This window comes from Lissotriton vulgaris, chromosome 2_1 (genome assembly GCF_964263255.1).
Source record: "Lissotriton vulgaris chromosome 2_1, aLisVul1.2, whole genome shotgun sequence".
Taxonomy (NCBI): Eukaryota; Metazoa; Chordata; class Amphibia; order Caudata; family Salamandridae; genus Lissotriton; species Lissotriton vulgaris.
Window position 1 is genome coordinate 1,527,492,947 of NC_141687.1, and position 24,362 is coordinate 1,527,517,308.

The 24,362-nt window shown below is 41.7% G+C and overlaps 1 protein-coding gene across 1 annotated transcript in view; it reads left to right on the top strand.

Moving 5' to 3' along the window:
• Window positions 1-24,362, top strand: part of LOC147732844 (5-hydroxytryptamine receptor 3A-like) — a 63,146-nt gene that overhangs the window by 37,398 nt on the left and 1,386 nt on the right. Inside the window, 2 exon segments of the mRNA XM_086954842.1 lie at window positions 11,119-11,329; window positions 17,922-18,155. Of these exon segments, the coding sequence (XP_086810968.1) occupies window positions 11,119-11,329; window positions 17,922-18,155 (445 nt within the window).

Below are 24,362 nucleotides of genomic sequence, written 5' to 3' on the forward strand. Positions count from 1 at the left end.
ATGTATCGATATAGCTCCAAATGTCCGCTCCATAAGAAGCAGCAGCTAGACATTTTGCTTGATAGATCTTTACTATGGTGTTGAGCAGCTTTGTTGAGTGGCTTTGATCCCAGCAAAATTGAGAATGGCTGTTACAGATCTAGTCATCAAAAACTTTTTGGGAGGTTTAGTACTGTGGCCCAAAAGTCTTTCTGGTCAAATTGGTCCCCTAGATAACGGAAAACTGAGACCGTAGTCATTTCAACTCCTTGTAATAAATATCTTCTAGTTTTAGTAGACTGAATCATAATGTAGGATTTTAAAAAATGTGTATAGAGGTCCAAAGAAGTCATAAAGGCAACAAATGATTCCATAAACATTTGAGACCAAGGGATCTGCACAGTAACAGAATGGCATCATCGGTGTATAATTGAGCCGGAATACATCTATCACCCACTCGGGGCTCGTCCTAGGCACCCTGAAGGAGAGTCATTTCCAGGTGGTTATTGTAGAGAGTTATTAAAAAAGTGGCCAAATATACCCCGGTCTGGAGATCTATCTCTCCTTTGGGGTGACTTTCCTCTGGTCTGAAACTGTTTTTCTCTGGGAGAGGTCTGTTTATTACCTTCCCACTTCTTCTTTTGAGTTATTAAATTATTTTTAATGAAAGTATTTTCAGGATTTTCCGTTAGATGTGGTTTTAGTGGTTTCCCACCCAAAATGTCTCTACCTAATTCTTCATAGGATTTTTCAATTATGCTGGCAAGTTCAAAAGGTTGGTCTGCTATTTCTGTTTCTTTTAATTTCTGGCGGATAGCAACGGATGCTGCTTCTCCTTTTATGTTGGCTAGCAGTATAGCCGAGACTTGCTTAAAGTCTTTTCCGTAATTTCATACCTAGATTTAAAGCAGGCTCTGGACGGTATTCATTTTGAATCTTTCTTAGTACATCTGGTATAACCGCCATAGATGGAAAACCATGTGTTTTTGTGTAGATTGAAGCAAAGACTATTCCCCAAGTGTCACAGTCTTCCACATGTGGTGCAATCCCCATTGGAAGGCACATTGCCAGAATTCTGTGTTTTTCGTGAGGGGTAGTATCAGGAAATACTGCCTCTATTTGAGTAATTTTTTTAGCTATCCAGAACGGAATTTGTTCCCGTTTTGCGGGTAATTTACCAATGACTGATTGTATAGTCTGTGGTGTAATTTTATTAGTGTTCCCCTGGTGAGGGGTGTGCTGTGGAATTTTTACAGCCGGTTGGGCTGTTAGAATCCGCATGACATATTGTACCAATTGTCTATGTATTTTAATTAATTGTTTTAGTTGAACTAAAAGTTCTCTGTCTGACATTTCTTCAATGTCAGGATGTGGTGTATAGCTGGCTAGAACCGGCCATGTGGCTCCTGGTCTTCCTAGTGGACCGAGTCTGGTAATGTGATTTTGATGTTTTAGGGTGCCATTAAACCAGAGCTGATGCTCCTGGTAAGTTAGTGGAATTTCAACGTCTTTGAAAGGAACGTATTCCGCCGGAGGTTCCCCTGCTTTGTAGTAGTGGAACTCGTGTGTTACAGCATTTGCTGCTGGAAAATTTATCCAAGAATAGAATTCCTCTGTCTGCCGATATTCATGTGCCTCTACCACAAATATGACTGTACCACCTCTCGATGATACACCATATTCTATAAGTTTTATAGTTACACTCTTCCTTACATTTACCGGGATGTTTTTCGCATCCAGGTTGCTTTGCTGAAGACTTGTGTCTTCCTCTAATAGTTGAGTTGCTATTCTAGCTCTCTCCCTTTCGTCGTTACTCTCCGTTATTTTGCTGACTGAGAATTCTCAGAGCAAGTTTCAAGGAAACAAAGATTAGGTGCACAATATTTTGGAACACTGTATCCTTCAACGTTGACTAAACCAAAAACTAATACATAGGAATCTCTTCCTACTAAGTTCTGGCGGATATTAACCTTTTACCCACTCCAGTCGTCTTTTGGAGTTTTTACGGAAAAAAGAGGTCTGTGTGAAAAGCACAACTGAGTTACTCTAGTATCTAGCGTTAAATTATCGCCTTACCAAACATTGGGCGCCATGTAGTGTAGTTCCTATATTCCCAATAGGCTCTGTGCATCGAAATAACATAAACGACAGTGTAGACGTAGGACTGAGGTCGACTATGTCTCTATTGAATATGTTAGGCTTAATTGTGTGTGCCAGCTAGCTCAGAGGTCACTAGAAACTTTCTCGAGTGAACAAGAAGGTGTTAACTCTCCTGTTTAGACAAGAAGGGATTAGTTTCTGACAACCGCATAAACATGACAACTTTGCTCCCAGAATAAGGAGTATATCTCCAGAGTCGCGAAAACTATAGATAGCTATTTCACTCAGTTATTCGTGCATGTTTAGTTTCACCAGGAGTGCAGAGAAATAGAGAGACGGGCGTTTTCAATAAAAATGTTATTTATTGAGCCGTCTACTTTCTCATGCAAGAGAAGTGAATTACCACAATTGCAATACTTGTCATAAAGTAAAGTGCGTACAGTAAAATGAGTATTATGAAATAATACTGTAAAAGCATTTATACGGTTTCTAAGCCATAAGATACTTAAAATGGATAAAATACATACAATGATAAAATAATGACTAAACGTACTCAACTGGTGCTTCTAAGATACGCCTACCCCAGTGTACCTAACCTAAGTCTAGTACAGGGAAGGAGTAGATGAGTTACAGTTTTTGCCAAGAATCTGAATGAAGAATTCTCTGTGGGTCTAATCCGCTCCGTATCTTGGTTATAGAATGAAGGGGGTCTTTTATCTCTTTCTCAGGACTCGATCTCCCAGCAACTCGCAAGGGTGACAGGGAAACATTGGAGCTGGATTTCTCGGCAGGAGAAAAGACAGCTCTCTCTCCGTGTGTCAGCAGGAAGGGTTGGCTTCCTACGGCACTCGCATCAGCAGGGCGTCGGGCAAGTAGAAAGCTGATCTGCTCCAAACCACCGTGTGTTGCTTAAGGCAGATGTTGGTATATTTATACCTGGAAGGTGCTGAGTTTGACGTAAGGTTGGGCATAAGACGTCACTAAGAACTCTCAGTTTTTTCAGGACTCCAGGAGTTCTAGGACAAATCAATACAGAAGCAGAGGGAATTTGCAGGCTGCTAGAGGCTTGGTTTGTTTAAGAATGTGTTGTGCTTTCTAGGAGTCTATGGGAGTAGCCTTGCCGTATTTGGACTGCATTGGCTATGTCTTCATATGGGTATGATTTGTATGCCTATATAAGGGTATGATTTGATATAACCACATAAGGGCATGAAATCGGGAATATTTACTAGAGTCCTAGAATCATCTACAACAGTATCTTACAGTAAGAATGAGATCTAGATCTTTGCTATGGATTGCCACGCGATTATGTTCTTCTGGCATGCCTTGCTAGTGGCATGCTTGGAGGGCTTTGGGCAGAAGTTTAACTAGTATGTATGTATTTATTTATTTTATTTGTTTGGGTAAACGAGTCCCACTCGGTGTATGGCAGATAAGTCTTATCAAAGAAACAGTATCACTTTAACCAGGAAGTGCGGGCTGGGTCTGTACAGCGCTGTTCTGTTAAGTCTTTCCATAGGAATTATTTCACCAGGCAAGGACATCAGAGGGATGTAAGGAAGGGAGCGTTTTCATTACACAAATTATTTCCATAGGTTCAATCAAGCTGGGGCCGTGGAGCGATGTTGGGATTGAGGGAGTGTTCCATATTGGATATTATTTCCAGAACAAAGGAGAAGCTGTTTTTGTGCCTATATGTTATCATTGAGGGGGCTTTGCCATAACATGACGTATTTCCACCTGGAAGGTCAAACCATGGCTGTCTGTAGGTGCCAGTATCGGGGACTGTTTCCATAATTATCACTGGGACGAGAAGACTGGGGCTGTATGTAGGTGTTTGCCTGGAGGGAGTGTGTCCATAAGAGGAGTTATTTCCGCAGGTGACAAGTCGGGTTCTTGCTGGGGATTGGTGTGACTGTCCGGGTAGACGTCCTGACATAGAGCAAGTTATTACTGAAGGGCGGGGCCCGTCCCGGCCGCGCTGAGGTGTTTTTTGCTGAGATTCCTTTTGAAGATTCCTGGTGTCTCTCTATGTGTCTCGAGTTGCCTGGCTCAGCTGAGGCGGCCCAAACCTGCTTGGCATGTGCCTGCGGAATGCTCGCAAGTGCGCTGTGTGGAGGGTTGGGCAGGAGCACTAGGGAGTGTTTTGTCTCTAAATAAACGCAGTGGACCTGGTTTCTGACCGCTCTCGCAAACGTTCCGGGACATGCCTCGATCCCACATACCACCTTGGTTGATTTTGCTTCAAAGACACTTATGTTTCTAGAGATATAAACTTTTATGACTACGAATAGGGCAGTGGCCTTAAAACCTTTTGATTGCCCCACCCTTCAAACGCTCCCACCATGCCACCCTCCCTCTGTGTCCCTGGTAGAAATAAAATATTATAATGAGTGGTGCGTGCGAGCAGCCCACCTCAGTTTTCTTCTTTCATTTAGTTGCTTCCCTGTGAAATGAATCCAAAAAGTAAAAGCCCGCGAGTGGTGCGCACCCGCGTGCCACAACGAGCCATGTGGTTTTAATGATCACGACCGTGTCTGGGCACGATAATTGAAACGGCATGCCAGCGGTGCGGGTAACCGACACCAATAGGCCATGGGTGGAGCAATGCACCCGCCTTTGGCCAGTTGCATGCTGTCTTTTATAAAAAGATGCACGCAAATGCCAATAGCGTGGGCCAAAAGGAAAGCACACGCACAAGTGTGTGCGATTCCTAGGTGCTTTTTAAAACCCCTACAAAAAGTCTCTATCTGAGCGTGCAGTGCTGCGCACTGCACAGCTAGGCGCAAGACCTAAGAATTGTGGCCCAGTCGGCTTAAAATTCTGACCTCTAAGCAGAGGAACGATAAATCTAGTATAGCTAGTGCCCATAAAACCCATAAAAGAAAATAAAATGAGGTGTTACCTGAGTTGAGAGGGAATCACGCCCACTATTACTATTACTATTAGTCTGAGGCCAACCTTTCTGTACTCCAAGTAGATAATGGACCATATTTATTCTGAATCTAGTTATAAGGCAACGATGATTAGACCATTTCGTACAGATAAATATGGCTCCATTATTAAAATAGTTAAGGCTGGGGCCTGGACCCTCACGGAGGGCTTCCTAATCTCCTTCGCTCCTTTTGCACCCGCCTTGAGCACGTGGAAATTGAGATGGTCTATTGCAAATCAGATTTTGTAACAAACTCTGGGTTATCAAACAGGTTTGACCCACCAAGAGTGTAGAAGGCTTTTCTAACATAATTCAACCATTGAATCTTGTGTTCCCCTTCAAACAAGCCCTCAACTGTCTTAGTTAAGTGTGGGTTCCTCACTAACCAAAACAGAAAGCCACTTAAGTAGAGGGCAAGCATGTCTTAAATCTAACCCACACCAATTTCCTCATGGGTGATGTAGGCTGTAATGCTCTGTTGAAAGGACAGCAGATGCCTCAAAAAATGATTCCGTTTGTAGCATCGATGTATCGATATAGCTCCAAATGTCCGCTCCATAAGAAGCAGCAGCTAGACATTTTGCTTGATAGATCTTTACTATGGTGTTGAGCAGCTTTGTTGAGTGGCTTTGATCCCAGCAAAATTGAGAATGGCTGTTACAGATCTAGTCATCAAAAACTTTTTGGGAGGTTTAGTACTGTGGCCCAAAAGTCTTTCTGGTCAAATTGGTCCCCTAGATAACGGAAAACTGAGACCGTAGTCATTTCAACTCCTTGTAATATATATCTTCTAGTTTTAGTAGACTGAATCATAATGTGGGATTTTAAAAAATGTGTATAGAGGTCCAAAGAAGTCATAAAGGCAACAAATGATTCCATAAACATTTGAGACCAAGGGATCTGCACAGTAACAGAATGGCATCATCGGTGTATAATTGAGCCGGAATACATCTATCACCCACTCGGGGCTCGTCTTAGGCACCCTGAAGGAGAGTCATTTCCAGGTGGTTATTGTAGAGAGTTATTAAAAAAGTGGCCAAATATACCCCTGTCTGACCCCCTTCAGTACCCCGAAACTCTCTGTGCACTGACCCTCTGTGCCATAATACACAGCAATTAGCATGTCTTATGCAGATCCTTTAAAAACAGGGCAAAGTCTTGCGCAACCCCAATAGATGTCAACAGTGCCCAAAGTTTGCCCTTTTTACCCTGTCAAATGCAGAGGTAAGGTTCATGATTACCATGCGCAGACTACCCCACTTGGCTAAGGCATATTTGTTGATGATTAGATGCAGATTTAGACATTGGTCGAGTGTCCACTGCCAAGGTCTAAAGCCACATTGAAGGTCAGAAATAATTGCATTACCACCAGCCCAAGTCATGAGATTAGATAACAACACTCTACTGACTCCCTTTACTGCTAAATCTATCAGGTGGATGGGCCTGTAACATCACGGGTCGCAAGTGGCATCATTCATGAACACCGGAATGATGAATGAATGGGTCCAAGAACGAGGTATGCCAGCTCTTGCAGCAGCTTTAAATACCTGATTGAGGACAGGGCCCAAAGATCAATGCCCATAGTATAAAGGTGCTAGGGTACCTTGTCACGGCTGGGATCTATGTTCTTGGCCAACCATTTAATGCTTCAGAAACTTAATCTACAATAGAGAGAATGGTTAAGGAGCCTACAGAGGGGACAACTTCAAGTGGCACATAAAGCTGTAATGTATAAGCCTTTAAAATGCATAACCCAAGTGGCCTGGGCAATATGAGAACAGACAACATTCCCCTCCCCAGCAAAAAGATTGGTGCATTCACTATTTCCCAAAAAAGGACACCATGATGGAGCATGCTAGCCAGGGCGAGATGACCCCATGCTTCCTCCCTTAGAATGTTCTTCCTCCTCTTTGGGACTGGCTTCTATTTTATACGGCAAGCTGCCATCACACCTCTATCCCTAGGTACAAGGTTTAACTCATTACAAAGCTCCCTGTATGCCTTAAAGAAGATAATGTCAAACCATCTATGGGGGAGGCGACACCGAAGGATTATTACATGTTAAATGAGTACAAATCTTATTGCAGATGTCCCCTAACACGTCCAGCATAGCAGGGTTAGAAGACTTTTTCGAAAGACACATAGCAGACTCGTAAATGAATAGGACACTTTACCCCGCATGCGTTACTCCACAGTGTCATTACCACGCAGTTTTTACATTGCAAAATCTTTTACAACGCAGGGCTTCGTACTGCAAACGACTACAGTATTTTTCCTCATTACAACGCAATTTACTACTCTAACTCCACTGTGGCGTTACTTTGGGAAATGCATTGTAATAGTTTGCGGGGTAAAACCCTGTGTTGTAAAAGATTTTGCGGTGTAAAAACTGCAGGGTAATGGGATTGCGGAGTAACGCATGTGGGGTAAAGGATGTTTCCCCTCCTTAATACATGATGTAATCAGGTTTTTACTGAATGTCTCAAGAACGATCTTAGACCACTTTCTCCTACAGCCATGTTCTCTGTGTGTTAAAATGTCATTAGCTCTTGGCCCAGTATTCGCTCTGACATGTGCCATGCGCACCACGGGGAGCCCACAATGGATTTATTGGACACGTGGTACACAAAATGCTGGTCCTGCCTCCTAAAGTACTGGTGCAGATTGGGCTGTGTGATCCTAGGTTCAAGACCCACGTGCAAAGAAAGGGTTGCGCGCCATCGGAGGCGCAACCAGAGCCAAATTTCGGGGGGGGGGGGCTAAGAAAAAATTTCGGGGAGGGCTGAACCTTTAATCAGATGGCAGAGTGGAGCTGCAGGGGCTCTTAGAAGGGGTGAAACAACGGCAAGGCCAAATTAACATTCAAATGGTCTTTTAAAGACCTGTGAAACGTTTCTGTGCGGCTCTGTGTGTGCCGGGGATCTGTCTCATCCCGGGCTGCCACACACGACGGGGGGGGGGGAGGGGGCTGAAACCCGGTGAGTTCAATGGGTGTTGCGCACCTGTGCGCCATGTGGATTCCGCAATGAATTGATGGGGCCACACAGAGCTCACAATGCTGTCCCGCCTCCTGAAGTCCTGATGCAGAATGGGCTTTTGTAGTCCAAGCCCTCGATATGCAGAGAAAGATTTGTCTGATGCATCGAGCACACAATGAATTTATAGAATAACGTGGTGTGTAACAGCAGAAGCCTCAGAGTGACTTACTACATCACGTAGTGCTCACAATGCTGACCTCTCCTCCTAAGCACTGGCTCAGGTTGGGCCTTGTGATCCTAGGTCCAATCTCCTGGCGTGTCGAAGAAAGGGTGGTGCACCTCATGGAGCCTGCAAATAACTTAAGCGGCTGCATGGTGCCCACATTGTTGGCGGACCTCTTAAAGTACTGGTGCAGACTGGACTTTGTGGTCCAAGGTTGAAGCCCCAGGCATGCAAAGAAGTTTCCAGCGCCCGCAGTAAATTGATGGAGCTGCACAGTGCTCACAAGAATGTAGCATGTTACTATGCATGCTATCACATCATGTTCCTTTACAACGCGGTTGTTACAATGACCGCATTGTTAGAACACAATACCTTTACAACGCAAGTCATTAGATCAACTTGCTGTAGGGGGCGAGCTGGACTTAGGAATAGTATAATTTACTATTCCAACTCCAGCCTGCGCAACAGTAGGGAAGGTGTTGGAATAGAAAATGATACTATTCCTTATGTTAGAGCGCCCCCTACAGCAAGTCGATCTAATGACTTGCGTTGTAAAGACATTGCGTTCTAACAACGCGGTTGTTGTAACAACCAAGTTGTAAAGGAACTGCGATGTGAGGACTGCGTTGTAAACGCTGTCTCCCACTCACAATCCTGGCCCGCCTCCTAAAGAGATGGTGCGGACTGGGCTTTGTTGTCCAAGGTCCAATCCCCTGGTGTGCCAGGAAAGTGTCACAATTAATTATTTTCCTCTAGGAAGGTTTTCTATGTCTAATATCCAAATTTCTGACACAAAAAATAAACAGAAAAACGACAATATGTACAGAACATTATCTGAACCTGCCTGTGACTTATGAATGCTTGATTTCCTTTAGGCACACCTGACCATTTCACCAAGGACTTATTCAGCCTTGATGAAGATTTAGCGAAAAGACAGTACCCATGGAGATCGAAAAGCATTGGCACTGTATAGGTGCCTCACATCAGATGGATAAAAACAATACACTTAACATACCCAGGGGGCACACCCATAACAAAGCCACCTTCCCTTTTGGTAATCACGAGTCAGGAATATGACTAAAAGGTGGAACTGAATGAAACTGGATATATATGCCCAAACAATTTTTTTAGAGCAGGGAAATCACTCTATGTTAAATGTGCAGACAGTATTGTTATTATATGTGTTGTGAGTTGTGAAGAATGTCGTGTGAAACACATACATTATGTCACTGTATGTTCTGTACATATTGATGTTTTTCTGTTTACTTTTTGGGGGTATCAAAAATTTGGCTTGAATATTTGACATTGCTAACCTTACTAAAATAAAGTAATGAATCATGGCATGTGGGAAAATGCCTCAATGTTACAATACAAAATAAAAAAAAGTCGTCAATGGTGAATGAGGGTCACCTATTTTGTTATCAGGCTCTTTGCCTCAGTCATTGCCCTACAATGCTTCCTGCTTTTTTTCACACTTCCTTCCAACCCTCTGAAATAAGTATATATTGACGTGGGTCAGTTATTACATCCCTTAGCCAAAAGGGTGAGATTTGTCTGGCCAATGTATCAGTGAGCTATGGAGAATACAGAGCTAAATTATCCATTTAACATCCAGTTTTGGGACAGTTTTACAATGTATCACTGAGTTCAGGTTAGCGGCTGGTCTGAGAACAAGGCAATTATTGATCTTTGTATGATAAATTTGTCATGTAATATATGATACTTATAAATTGTTATTGTACAATATTTGTTATAATCTGGCATAAATGAATTCTCATGTTTGATATAAGGGTTGGGACCCTGTCTAATGTTTGAGCCTATAGGAGACCGTATATAATTAATTATAGGTCTGACAAGAGTTTTTCCCTTACAGTAACTGAGAACAAGGCTGGCCTTACAGTCTTTGCCTTAAAGGCTGTAGTTGGGTATAACTGGCAATGTTCATATGCGCCTTTTACCTGTGTGTTATTGTATTGACAGATATTGTTTGGAACTGTTATGGCCTTTGCACAATCAATTACAGTCCCAAAAATTGATTTCAGTGGTGCCAATTTTCGGTTGGACATAACTTACACTTTTACCCTTCCAATTTTCAAATACATCACAGAAATGACCAGCAGCAGGACATTCCCCTGCTCTCTAACTTTTTCTGGTGAACCTGAACTTACTTATGACACATTCACAATATTTTGGTAGTCGCTATTCTGGTTTTGTAACATGATATTTAAAAGACATATTTCGATTACTGACCCATCTGTGAGTGCTTGTCCTCATCCATATTTCATGCAGTTTGGATTGCCCCTACTAACATAGAGTATTGGTGACATCAATTAATTTGCGAAATTGTAAGACCTCAGTTACGAGGCCCCTCATAACGTTAATGGTTCCAGTAACAAGAATTACTGGTCCTGCTAGTAATTTCCTGAAACAACTCCATGGTGCCGAAGACTGAGGCCGATGACTGAGGAGTTGAATCTAGAATGACCCATTTCTATGTAATTCCTCATTTCTAAGGGGGGACCTTGGGGTTTCACTGTAATCCCTTTTTCTTCACCCCCCCCCCCAGAGTTACTGTGTCTCTGGTATCAATCAAATTAGGGGATTTTACAACGCCAGCTCTTGCAACGGGTACCTTTATAATGAAGCCCATAGTGAACTAAAATGATTCGATCATAGGATCACATATATATAGATAAATGCAAGGATCTGGATTAGACTGGCTAGCCCTGCTTAACTTTCAGAAGTGCTACCCTGTCAGAAACTGAGTAAAAGTCTCCATTCCATTGACCTGCTCGCCACATTTTGTTGCCAGATGAACCTGGGTTGACCATGAAAGAGTGTTGCTAAAAGTCCACTGTGTCCTGCTGCTTCCTCACTTTTCTTCAACACTTTTTCCCTCACAGATCATCATCAAGAGGCGGCCACTTTTCTATGTAGTGAACCTTCTTCTTCCCAGCATGTTCCTTATGTTCATGGATATCATGGGTTTCTACCTCCCTCCAGACAGTGGTGAACGTGTTTCCTTTAAGATTACCCTCCTCCTTGGCTACTCTGTCTTCTTGATCATTGTGTCCGACACTCTGCCTGTGACTGCCAATGGGACGCCGCTAATTGGTTAGTAATGTAAAGCTCATACATTGTTATGCTCATTCTGATGTGGTTTCAATTGTGTCTTGCACACTCTCAATGGTTTGGTTGAAGAGGTGGTGATAAGTAGACAGGCCTGAATATGGTGAAAATTGAGGTAATGAGAGGAACCATGTATGTGGGCATCCTCATTGCATCAGAGGACAATTTGAACAGTCTAGACATCATCAACATTTCCCCAAACTTACTCCTATTTAGCCACACTCTTAATACCCAAGCCATGACCCTCCTCCTAACAGTCATCAAAATCAGGTGTATGTCACAATACTGTGGCCAAAATGTTGATCTGCAAAACCATTGACTAGAGTTTTGTACACCTCTATATCATTAAAGTAAGAATATGAAGAGAAGTATAGATTTACTTTTTCTAACTGTACTTATACTCTTCAACATAGCTGATATTATGCAGTTGATATTGTTGCAGGTTAATATATCCATGACAATATTATTCCCGTACATCAAAATCTAAAAAGCCATGAGAGCCATAGGGGTCCTCCAATTTAACAATTCCATGAGCAGACCATAAATTTGCCCAACCATCATTAAAAATCCCGGGAAGACACGCATTTCCCCAGAGCTGTAATTTAGAATGGAAGAAAGACATTTTACAAAAAGACAAAATATTAAACCAAATCTTGGCTGTATCTATAGCAGTCTTAAATTGAACCCTTTTGTAATAGTTTGGGTCATTCAGTCTTAATAAAAACATTCTAGAGTCTGAATTTAACATAAAAGTATGAAAAAAAAATTGCGTATCTGAATTAAGCAAGGAGCGCAGACGACCGATAAAGGTAGCCCAAAAGTATAATTTAAAGTCTGGAAAATTAAGTCCCCCCGTATCTAAAGAGCCCTTAAGTAGCATCAAAGATCTGCGCACCTTCCTGTATCCCCAAATAAAAAACTACTGAACATTCCATCAAGTTTTTAAAAAAAAAAGGAATTATTAAGTGCAAACGGTATAGAACAAAATAAATATAGAAATTTCGGAAGTATTTTCATTTTAATCAGGTTAATTCTGCTGATACTATTTAAAGGGAGTTTATGCCTTTTTTTTAGTAACATAGCTGTTGATTTTTATAAAGCATCGTAATTTATTGTAATGATATCACTAATTTTAGATGAGATTTTAAGCCCTAAATAGTTGGCGGCCCTACAGATTCCAGAAACCGTAACCGGTGGTTTGTAATTAACAACTATTTGTGTTTTATTTATATTCAGCTTGTATCCTGAAACGGCTCCAATTCTGTTGGCCTCAGCCGTTATACCCTCTAACGCCTCTACGACATTGGTAGAATATATGGCAATATCGTCCGCATATGTGGTGATTTAAAAAAAATGCGGTCCCGACCTAAATGGAATTATTCTGGACTGCAGCTGGAGAGCAGAAAGAAATGGTTCCATTGATAGGGCAAACAGCAGGGGTGATAACGGGCACCCTTGCCGAGTGCTCCAAGAGATGGAAAAAATGGATGAAGACAGACCAGCATAACTAATACTAGCTGTGGGTCTATCATATAAGGCTCGTATTCAGCTAGCAAATTGGCCCCTAAATCCTATAAGAGACATGACAGACCAAAGATAGTCCCACCCCACTCGGTCAAAAGCTTTCTCGGCATCCAATAAAATCATACCGAGTGGGGTGGACTCTATCTCAGCCATGTCAAAAGCAGTAATAGCTGTGTTAATATGGGTCGTTTTGTCCCTACCCAATACGAATCCATGTTGTTGCGAGTTTACAATCTTAGGAATAAACCTAGCCAATCGACTTGCTAAAATTTTGGCGAAAACCTTGGCATCGGTGTTAATAAGTGAAATGTGTCTATAAGACCTACACTCGTCTGCCGGGTTGCTTTTTTAAAAAAAAGACATTTTTTACTATGTTCCAGGAGTTAGGGGCCTTCCCGATTTCCCCTATAGATTGAATTACCAAAGAAAAGAGCGGGATTAGTACCTCAATGCATATTTTATAAAGTTCAACTGGGAGGGTGTCTTCCCCCGCTGCTTTTCCCGCTGGTAACGATAAGATCGCTTGTCTGATCTCTAACAGAGTGATTTCCTCCGATAATTGCTCTAACCCAGGTGTATTGTATTTTTCCTTTATATATATATATAATATATATAGGAAAAAATATAATATAAAAATAAATATAATTTGACCGAGGAAATGAGGTTTAAGTATATCCAAGTTTACGATTTCTTGATACGTAAGATGAAAGTTCTCAATATCTCAGACTCAGACATTTGGAACTGTTTTTATTCATCTAAGATGAAATCTTTAATCAGTGAAGGGTACAGTTGTCTTATTTCATATAAGACAAGTGACTGTTGCAAATTAGCCAAGAAATGGAGTTCTAAGTTGAGTTGTATGATAAATTCCAATCAGATTGCCCCCTCTCTTTCGAATCTCAATAATCTTGTGCAATCATTGAGTTTAAGACTGCAACAATTCAAAATGATGTGTATGTTGTATTACACCCTCTGAAGTGGATTCTTAAGTGGTCGGCAAATGCTTCATCTAGTGACCATACTAAGTGCCCTAAATGCGATCTTGTAGGTGCTAATCTAGAACATATGCTGTTTTCTTGCTCGATGTTAAAGGAGTTCTGGTCTGCTCTGGACAAGGTCATGAAAATGAAATCAGCTAGTCCTCCTCTTCTTTCTGCTTTAACTGTACTTTTAGACATACACAATGTTACCCTTCCTAAACAGACCTTAATTACCATTCTACTATCGTGTGCTAAACTAACCATTGCTCGTGCCTGGATTTCCCCACAGCCTCCACATATCATGGAATGGTCGTCTTTGGTTAATAAAATTTATGGCATGGAGGCGGCTCTGGCTAGGCTCAGAGGTGACCGGTCGTTATACAAATTTGAAAAAATCTGGGGCAATTTTATTTAAAATTATCCTACATTTATTTAAAATTCAAAATATAAAATGCTAACCTTGTATTTTTCTTCTTTTTGTATCTTCTCTCTGCCTTCCCCCCTTTTTTTAAAACTATTTTTTGATAAATCTCTTGCATCTCCTGAATTTAATATGACAATGAAGCAACTGTTAACACATTCATTCTGCTACACTGTTGCTAAAATGTATCCTCCCTGATGTGTTTTGTTTTACTTGATATATTTTCTTCCATTTTCGTGCTGTTAATAATAAATAAAAAAAATTAAAAAAGACAATATTATTCCCACTCCAACTCAAAATACCATCTTACTATTTTGTTCCCACCCTATAATTTATCCTGTCCACATTTGTTTTGTAATTTTAACCTTTGGGCCTTATTACAATGTCGTGTGGACTTGGGACTTGCTACAATGCAACTGACCATGATCAGTTGCAAACTCCCATTTCTCTATGGGAGCTTGTCCTGCGGTCGGTTTCCACCCGCAGCACAAGCTCCCATAGAGAAATGGGAGTTTGTGTAATCGCTGCACTGTGTGACAGGCACCTCACGGTGCAGGGATTTACAGGGTGGCACCATAGGTGCCCCCTCAGCCCCCACCAGAGGCTACAGAGAGAAGGGGGCCCTGCTATGGTCCCTCAAATAAGCTTTCCTGCAGGCTTTTCATGTGGGGAAGCCCGACATTAAAAGACTATGGGAAACCGACATCGTAACCCCAACGGCAGAAATTCCGTCTTCAAGGGATTGCATGCCGGTTCCGGACTGGCCGATGGTCTCCTTGAGCCCGCTGGAAGCCAGACAGACTGACCGCTGGTTTAACTTCCGACCACCATCATTGTAATATGTAGTTGGAAAGTGAAACCAAAGATGTCAGTCGAAATGTCTCCGACCAACATCAAAGTGAGGCCCTAAATGTCTTATCAGATAAATTACAAAAGGGCTGATAACAAGTTGGAGCATTATTTATCTCCCCTGATACATAACAATACCATGGGTACTTTATTTATTGGGTGCGATAAATAAATCCAGTTATGAATTTATCGAAATAACATGCAGATTTGAGTGTTTAACACACCAAAATCTTCATGATACAGTAATTACCATATGTTTCCCCAGTTACATTTCTACTTGTTTGACTAGCGGAAATGTAATGAATGTTGGATTATTAAATGCATCCGATAATTATCGGATCCGTTAAATGAAACCAAACTTGCAATTTCGTCCCGTGCGTAACCAGGAGTTTACTCACGGGACGGAATTTAATGAGCCAATCATAATTAAACCAAATGCTAGTTGCTGCAACTTTGTAACCAACGTTTTAAAAAAAAGCCCCAGTCTTTAAAAAGCTAGCAAATCATTGAACAAAAAATTTTAAAACTCTTGCAAGATGCGGTCTGGTGGGGAGACAACTAGGTATTTTCCGCGAGGCGCTCTCATACTAAATTAAGGACTAAGAGATCCCTAGAACCCCACAGTCCATGAGGCATATTAATGTTTCCTTAGAAATACTTTGTGAAAAAGTCTTGATCGTTTGCATGGTTTAACGCATTCTTTATAGTTGCAGAGTTTATTTATTTATTGTCTAGATTGCTGAACTTTGGCAGATTAGGAGTGGCAAACACAGGGCTGGTCCCTGTGTGGTCCAGACGAAGAGCTTTGGGGATGCTCGTAACATGTTGATGTATACTAAGGATTCCTAACCCATTATAGCTAGGTCTACTTGTATCTCACCCCGTTTTTAGACATACCAAACTAGGAGCAACAATAAAATATTTCGCCCACTAGCAAGGTATTTTTAACTCACTTTGGCCCACTCCACTACACTTATTGCGCTACACATAGTCTTCCACAAAAGTGCTCCTACGTAAATATCGCAAGTCTCAGCACATCTCAGCTCGTAGAGAGCTGAGATGGCCCCTATGATGAAGCATGTCACCGTGGGGAAACCCTGGTAAGTGAGGGGACTCAAGAAATACATTTTTCTTTCCTGTTTGGTGTTTCCGGATCTCACTGATTGGAAACCCTATCCTTGTCCTGTGGCAAGTCCTTTAACCGACACCTCAGGTTTTAGGTTCAGTGTGCAAAAAAATGTCAGCAAAAATAGCTTTTTCTTGCAGAAGGATTCCCTTACAGAATATTGCTCAGTAGGAATTTTCACCCACACACTCTCTGGTGTCATGTCACTCTCTGAAATAGAAAACATGCCTCAAATTAAGCCAAAAGACCAGGTAGAACTCTCCACAGAGAACTACTTTAATCTACCGAGATAATGCAACACTTGAGTAAAAAAAATAAGAAGTCAGGTCTGTTACAGACAAGTTAATTAAAATTAATTTGCATACCATTTGGAAATGGTATTGGACTCCGACACATGTTCATTCTAGACTAAGGATGTCCAATGTTTATGCACTAGAACCTCTACTATAACAAAAATCACATTTTCAATATATCCTCAAGAGAGACATTCGCATGTAATGATTCTAAATGGGAATCATTTACATAGTTGCTGGATTTCCTGAAAATCTGTCAAGAAGACAGCCCTTGTGGAACTGAGGTTAGCAGTCGTGTTCTGGGCACATTTGGAATGTACTTGGAGGCATTTCTTGAAGAGCTGTATTCCCTTTTCATTACAACCAATGTATCTCCACACTAATATCTCACTTGCGTTTGCTTGCTTATAACCCCACATACACTGAGATTCCTGGCAAATATATGCCAATGAAAATACACAACAAACTTAAGAAAAAAATATCCCATCACTCCTCAAACTGAGAAAATAATTATGATTTATATTTTTGTGTTGGAACTTTGGATACACTTGATACTGCTTATATAGTGAGAACTCAGGGTTTATGCACCCTTAAATGGCTCCCAGATATTTCACACTATTCCCACAAACTCCTATTTTTCTTACAGCCTCCAAATTGAAGACCATTGAATAGAGGGGTTAGGCCCATTTAGGAGAGAGACTTTTGTTGGCCTACTATTCCTTCACTTCTCTATTAATGACATGCCATTTAATTTATAGAAAGGAAATGGTAATGTTAGAGCATGTACTAGCGCACCATGAGGTACTGAGCACACTCATCTGGAGCACAAGTGATATCACCAATATAATTCCACCAACAAATTCGAAGATTTGCCAGCTGATGTCTGAATTTCGCTATCAGATGTGAAATTACCCTTGGGCCATTCCAGTATGTTTAGGTCCAGCCTGGATTGTTTTTTCCAATCACAGTGAATTTATTAATTCAATTAGGAAAATGTAGGCTCTAATTGAGAATTAACTGACAGTATAAAATAGACCATGAATACAATATGTATAAATCTAGGGCTTGTAATTCTCTTTTACTTTCTGATGCAAAGAAAAAGGGGTGTGGTATGAGATTATTGGAGCCAAAATATTGTGCTAAATCTTGTTTACAAAAATACTGCACCATTGGAGTTAATGAAAGAAAATCTATACACAATGGAGTTTTATTTGTATAAGCAATATTTAGAACACAATGTTTCTCTAAGAGCATCATTTTACAGACCATATACTGCATTGAATTGGAAAACTGAAGCCTGACATTGTTAAGCATTGCAGCGCTGGAACTGTTTGAGTTTAAGATGGTGCTATATGTCTAAACATTGAAATTTCTTTCTCCTCAGGTGTATACTTTGCTGTGTGTATGGCCCTGCTCGTCCTAAGCTTGACTGAAACCATTCTTATTGTGAGGCTGGTCCACAAGCAAGACCTGCAACCACCTGTTCCTGAGTGGGTGAAACATCTGGTCTTAGACAAACTTACATTATTTCTCTGTGTCACAGATAAGCAAAGATTTACACCAGTTCGAACCCATAGCTCAGATGTTTCCAGACACAAGGAGAACAGCAACAACACAGGTAATTTAGAACGATCAACTTTGTGGGAAGACAATATAGAATAGTCAACTTGAGGGATACTGGAGAGCCATAAACTATAAGAGAAGGAAAATAAGATATATTATCTTAATGGTAAAGAAACGAGATCCTCAAACTGTTAGGGAAGGGATTCAAAAACTTCAACCCTAGAGAAATTAGTTCACAACCGTCAGTTATATGAAAAATGAAGTGTGATCCATCACTGTTACGGTAAAGAAATTAAAAACCAACGACCTTAAAGTATGTGAATTCAGAATGATCAAACTGATGGCAAGAGTACAAAGAACCATCAATGTAATGTAGAACAAAAGGGTGTAAGGGACAGAAACATTGAAACATGAATCTTCTGGAAAGCAAGCAGGGAAAGAGTTCCTGGAGCCTAATGGGAGAACCATGAAATTTTAGATAAGGGAATGGAAAACCATAACTGTTAAGAAATCAAAGTCAGAACCTAAGACTGTAAGGGGGATACATGGTAAACCAACATTGGTATGCTAAGGGAAGGGTTAACTTTTAACCTTAAGGGTAGGGGAAAAAGAACCATTATCTGGGAAATAACTTGAGTGCCAAACATTTGTGGTCCTGGTAAGAAAAGAAAAAAATATAATTAGGAACTGAAAGAAATTCAAGATCCTCAAGGTTAATGGGAAAGCAATGGAGAAACACTAACAACTAACCACTAGGTCAAAGAAACATTTTTTAAAGAAAAGAATTGCAGTAAAATCGCAATGTTCGCGAATTTGCGAGTAAAAATAAGAAAAAAGCAATCAGACTCCTGTGCTTGTTTTTTAATGTCCCCTGAGTGGGCCAGGTCCATAGCGCATATCATAAAAGTAGGAGGGGATGCATGGGGTAACCCTCCAAGGGCTTCTGAAAGCCCTGGGGATCGCCACCTCACTGGGGCATTGGTTTTAATGTATGCGGGGGCACCCACGTGGCACCCTTTGTGCCCCGGGGACCACCCCCCCCCCGGGCAAGTGTGTACAGTCTGGGGACCCCCATCTCCCTGGGGCACTTTACAATATGTATGGGGCAGGTCCGCTGGGCCCACTAGTGCCCACTGGGAATGCCACCTCCTTGGAGATAAACATCCAATGAATGCGCGCCCCGCGGCAATGGGGACCACCACCACCTCCCTAGGGATAAGTACTATGATGGAGAGGGGCCATGGGGATCCATGGCTGGCCCTGGGGATCACCATCCCTCGGGGCTAGCTCCTGCTACCTCCAGAGGTGCCCACCCTCAGGAGGTAGCTGTTTGCTTTTGGTTGGAGGGAACTGACAGCTTCCACCAAGTAAAAGCAAACATAACTCCGCTTTCTGAAAGCCGGAGCTGTCAAACAGCTGCAGCTTGCAGAAAGTGGAGTTTTCATGTTTTTCCCTGCGCATAAATATCCGTGCAGGGAAACAGATGAAAATATTGCTCTGACAGACAGTTTGTTGCCTTTCAGCAGCCCCCTGTCTGTGAGAGCAATGCTGGTTCCCCCAGGAGGCAGGGAACCAGCACGGATCGAGAGGCCTTTGAGGCTTCCCCTTCGGTCCCCGACAGAGGTCACTGGGTGAGGTGGGGCCCTGGGGGATGGGGTCCCTGGGGCCAAAATCAGCCCGGAGAGGGAGCTGCACTGCCCCCCTCCCTTTATAAAAATAAATGTAAAAAGAAGGACAGGCCCCGGGGTATGGGGTCCACGGGCCAAAGTCAGCCCATAGTGTTAGGGCAGGGCCCCATGGGATGGGTTCCTCAGTGCTAAAACTGGCTCGGGAGGGGGGCCGCTTGGCCCACCACCCTTATTTAAATGTGTTTTGAAAAGGCTGGACCCCTGGGGAAAAAGTCCCCTTCGATACTGATGGTCTTTGGTTGCCAAGAACCCCTTCTGTTACCTGCAGTAATTCCGAGCTCATGGGAAGCCCTGCTCCCTTTCTCCATAACTCTGCAAACATGCCTTCTGACGCACTACTTGTTGGGGGATGAAGTCCCCTTGGATGTTGAGAGTTCTTGAGTGCAAAGAACCCCTGCTGTTACCGCCAGTAAGTGTCACACAGTGGGGTTACTGAGAACTCATGGGAGGCCCTGCCCCCTTTCTCCACTAGTTAGGAAATAGAATTAAAAAAACCTTAGAAATTCACTGAAAAAAACAAAGGCTAAATTGATGTTATAGTTAGGAAATAGAATTTAAAAAACGTTAGAAATTCACTGGAAAAAACAAAGGTAACAGGAACGTTATAGTTAGGGTCAGATTTCACTCATACAAAACCAGTGATATCTAGCAGTTATAGTTACCTAAGCTAACTATAACTTATACCCCCGCAATGCACTGCTTGTGACCTCACATATTACATCAATGATGACATGGTCAGTGACATCACTGATGACATCTCACATGACATCACTGATGACATCATCTGGTGACTTTAAGTGTTTCATCAATGCTTCTGAGACTTAAAGATCTATACTAATCTACAGCATAAGTTAAATTGCTCTTCTTTCTGTACAAGTAATTAAAAACAGCAAAACTATGGGCTGGTGTACGTTCTCCAATTTATTGGGAAAAGTTTAGAGTACATTGTATCCTGGCAAATCCTAACTGTGAGAAATTGTGTTGTTTGAAGGGGAAAGTGACCCCTTTTCAGCACCAACCACAATCCCTGTTAAGGTGAACCACAAAATTCACTAAATTAACCTGTGCTTAACCCTCTGGTAGCTTGGCACAAACATAGTCAGGCTTAACTTAGAGGCAACTTGTGAAGTATTTTTGCAGCACTCAAAGAGTAATAAAGTGAAAACACTGCTGAAGAAAAATCTCACACTAATTTATAACGCTAGGGTACATTTTGGAGTCACTCTGGTAGTCCTGGATTCATCAGTAGAACAAGGCTTGAAGAGCAGGGCAGATCTCATTGAGGGCTCAAGGCAGACTTCAGGCAGCAAAGCACTCCTTCTGGGTAGAGCAAAGCAGTTTTCTAAAGTATACAGCAGGCCACAGCAGCAAGAAATCCTCTGCGAGTCCTTCCGCAAGTCCAGAAAGTAAACTGAAGAATGGGTCTGACGGTCATATATTTATGCCTGATGCCTGCTTTGAAGAATGAGAAACTTCTAGAAGAACACTACTTTTGAAGTGCTTGAACTTTCCTGCTTCCCTGCCCTGGTTTCAAGCTGGTTGCATGAGCATTGCAGTTATGACAAGCCCTTTGTGTGAAGGCAGAGAACACCCTATTCTGTTGCTAGTGGGGTTGTTCCCAGCTCTGGCCCCCATTCTGCCAGTTGCTCGCCCAACCCAGCACACCTAATACTTACATTGTGTGGCTGTCTGGGAGGAATCAACAAAGTCCAACTTCCATTAATACCCAGCCACGTGACCGAGGATTGGCTGCAGGCACTAAATAGCTAGAACAGGAAAACACCAACTTTCTAAAAGTGTCATTTTCAAACTTGCAATTTAAAATGTAACTTTGTTATTAAAGAGGATTTTTTATTACTATTTCTCAGGCACCAAACATGAAATGTGCACCTGTTCCCATTAAAACGTTAGCACTTACGAAATGTAATAAGACAACCCAATGTCATCCTATTTGAGAGGTAATTAAATAATGCATTAATTAATTAGGTAGGCCTCACAGGCTGCAATGGCAGGTATGGGACATGTTTTAAGTGGCTAAGTAGGTGGATGGCACAATGAGTACTGACGGCCTACTAGAAGCATTTTATCTACAGGACCTGTGCAGATGGTATACCAATATGCCAATCAGGTGCAAGACAATTTTACCATGTTTAGGGCTGAGAGCACCTGCACTTTAGCAGTGGTTAGCAGGGATAAAGGGCACAAAGACCTAACGTCAACAAAAATACATTTCAGCAAAATGTGGAGGGCAAAGACAAAAGATCTGTGGGAAGACCACCATAAGGCTCACAGGTCTAGCACTAACACTTTTCTGAAACAGGCTCTACAGTCAAACCCTTACATCTCTCAGCAGAACTGTTAAACATGTACTTATAACTATAGGGATAAATGATCAGTATTTTATCTTATTCAGGTTTTCACATTTGTGTTGACAGCTCCCAACCCTTTATTGCATTCCACAGAGACAGCTTATCTCCAAAGGAACAAATCTGATAATGCCCATAAAGTCATCTAATCATGGATTAACAAGTCCATCTTTGCCTGAAAGTGATGAAGACCATGTTACTCATGCTCAGCGCTTCCAGGCCCATTAACAGATTATACTCTTCTTGCGCCTCTCAGGCGTTTCCAAATCTCAGGGGATGGCAATATATTCTTATCAAAATAGTTAACACAATTGGTCTCAGCACCTATAGAGGAAACCTGGAGACCTGGCTGTTATTGAAGCCTCTACTGATTGATTAACCCATATTAATTTTTCATGCTGCCATTATCTGCTAGCCCAACTTGGCCATCCCTATTTGTCAGGTGCCTTGAGACTTTTTGGTATATATGCTATGAAAAAATATTTATGCCAGTTATACAGTGCTTGTATAATTACAAGCAGTAGTTGAGCACTTCATAGAGAAGTAGGGAGCACTGAATCAGGTAGAACGTATGAGTATATTCATATTATGGGGTGGATGAGTACCTCTGGAATTTGTTTACGCTGTGACAAATGCATCAAATACGGTGGGTGAATGAGGCTAGTGAAGCAATTGTAAAAGTTCACAAAGTGAGAGCAGGTAGTGTTGGAACAGGTGCATTCTTTGTGTTGCTGAAAATGTAGGACTATTGGGGTGAGCATGAGTCCCTCTGCAAGCTGGTCTCTTGTTTGAAGGACTAGATATAAAGTGCTTACCTATGGGCCTTCTTCATGCGATATTTGTGAACCTCTCTTCTTTCTAGGGGTTAGTTCAGATTGGATATGGATCATTCAGGGTTTGTCTGGTTCTGTGCTATGTAGTCCAGACTCATGTGCTGAATGCCTTGCAAATAACGACGTAATAGGTTGCAAATAGTACCTCGGGTAGTGAGCAACCACTGTTTTTCTCATTGTGTTTGAGACATGTGGCTGAACTTTTTTGTTGCTTTGTCTGAGCAGCGTTTTGGATTATTACTTTTGGTGGTGAAAAGATTGCATTTAGAAGGCCAGTTGGACCATTTAGGTGGGCATTTTTGCCTTCTAGAGATGGTCTTTCCTCTTAGGAGGGAGGCTAATGTAAGGATTTAATTGTGGCTTAGGAGGAAACAGATACAAACTTCTAAGTCTATATAAGGGTACTTAGGGCTTTTACAGACTTTGAGGGTGAATTCACTGTCTGCCGATTTGAAGTCAAAAGTGTGTTTACAAATGCGGAGTAGGATGGGCAGTATCATCCACCAATTTTAGAATGGAGATTAGTTAATCATCAATCAGGATCCATGAGGACATTCGGCGGTTCCAAGCTAAAGGTTGATTGTTAACAAAATGATAGAGTCCTCACACAGGCAGCGTGTGAACGGTAAGCACATATCAGATGGATTAAGTCTGGATTGCCTTCTAGTTCAATATGAAGGAAACATTGACAGACTTTGTGGCCAAAGCCCATACCAATCGTGGGGAGGGACAGAAGTGGTTTGAGACTGATAGTGCCAAATGCATCATAAAGAAGAACGAGTATGCATAGGTCCTCTGTGACAGGAATTTTGTAAGGTGTCAGCAGTTATTTTATGGTGCCCATTTCTGTGCTGCATCTTGGAAGAAATTCTTGTTAGCAGTTTTAGACGAGGTAGTATTGGGCTTCTGAGCATGTAGCTGTAGGATTGTTAGTTGGATTGCTAACAGTGGGGTCTAATTGTAGCTTCTTCATGGATTGATGGGATTTAGAATGTCTTTAGGATAGAGGGGAAATTGATGATAACCAATGATGCATAGCCTCTGTTGAGGATTGGTTTAAGTTAAGCCTGGAGGAAGATTGATTAAGTTGGTTGGGGTATTATTCTGTTCTGTCACCATATGTGGTTTACTGTAGGGGATTGATGTGCTAGGCAGCATTTCAGTAGTTAGGACTGGAAGTTGTGCAATTTAGAAATGTTATAGTTGGTGATGTGTATTTTTGTTTATAGTGGCATTCATTTTAATACATTTTCTGTAGCACGTCTGTAATAGATAGGAAGGTAAAACCTACTGTACATTGCTTTGAAATAGATTATCTAAATCACACATTGATGAGCTGGTCTGAAGAGAGTTATGTTTTACTGTATTATTCTTC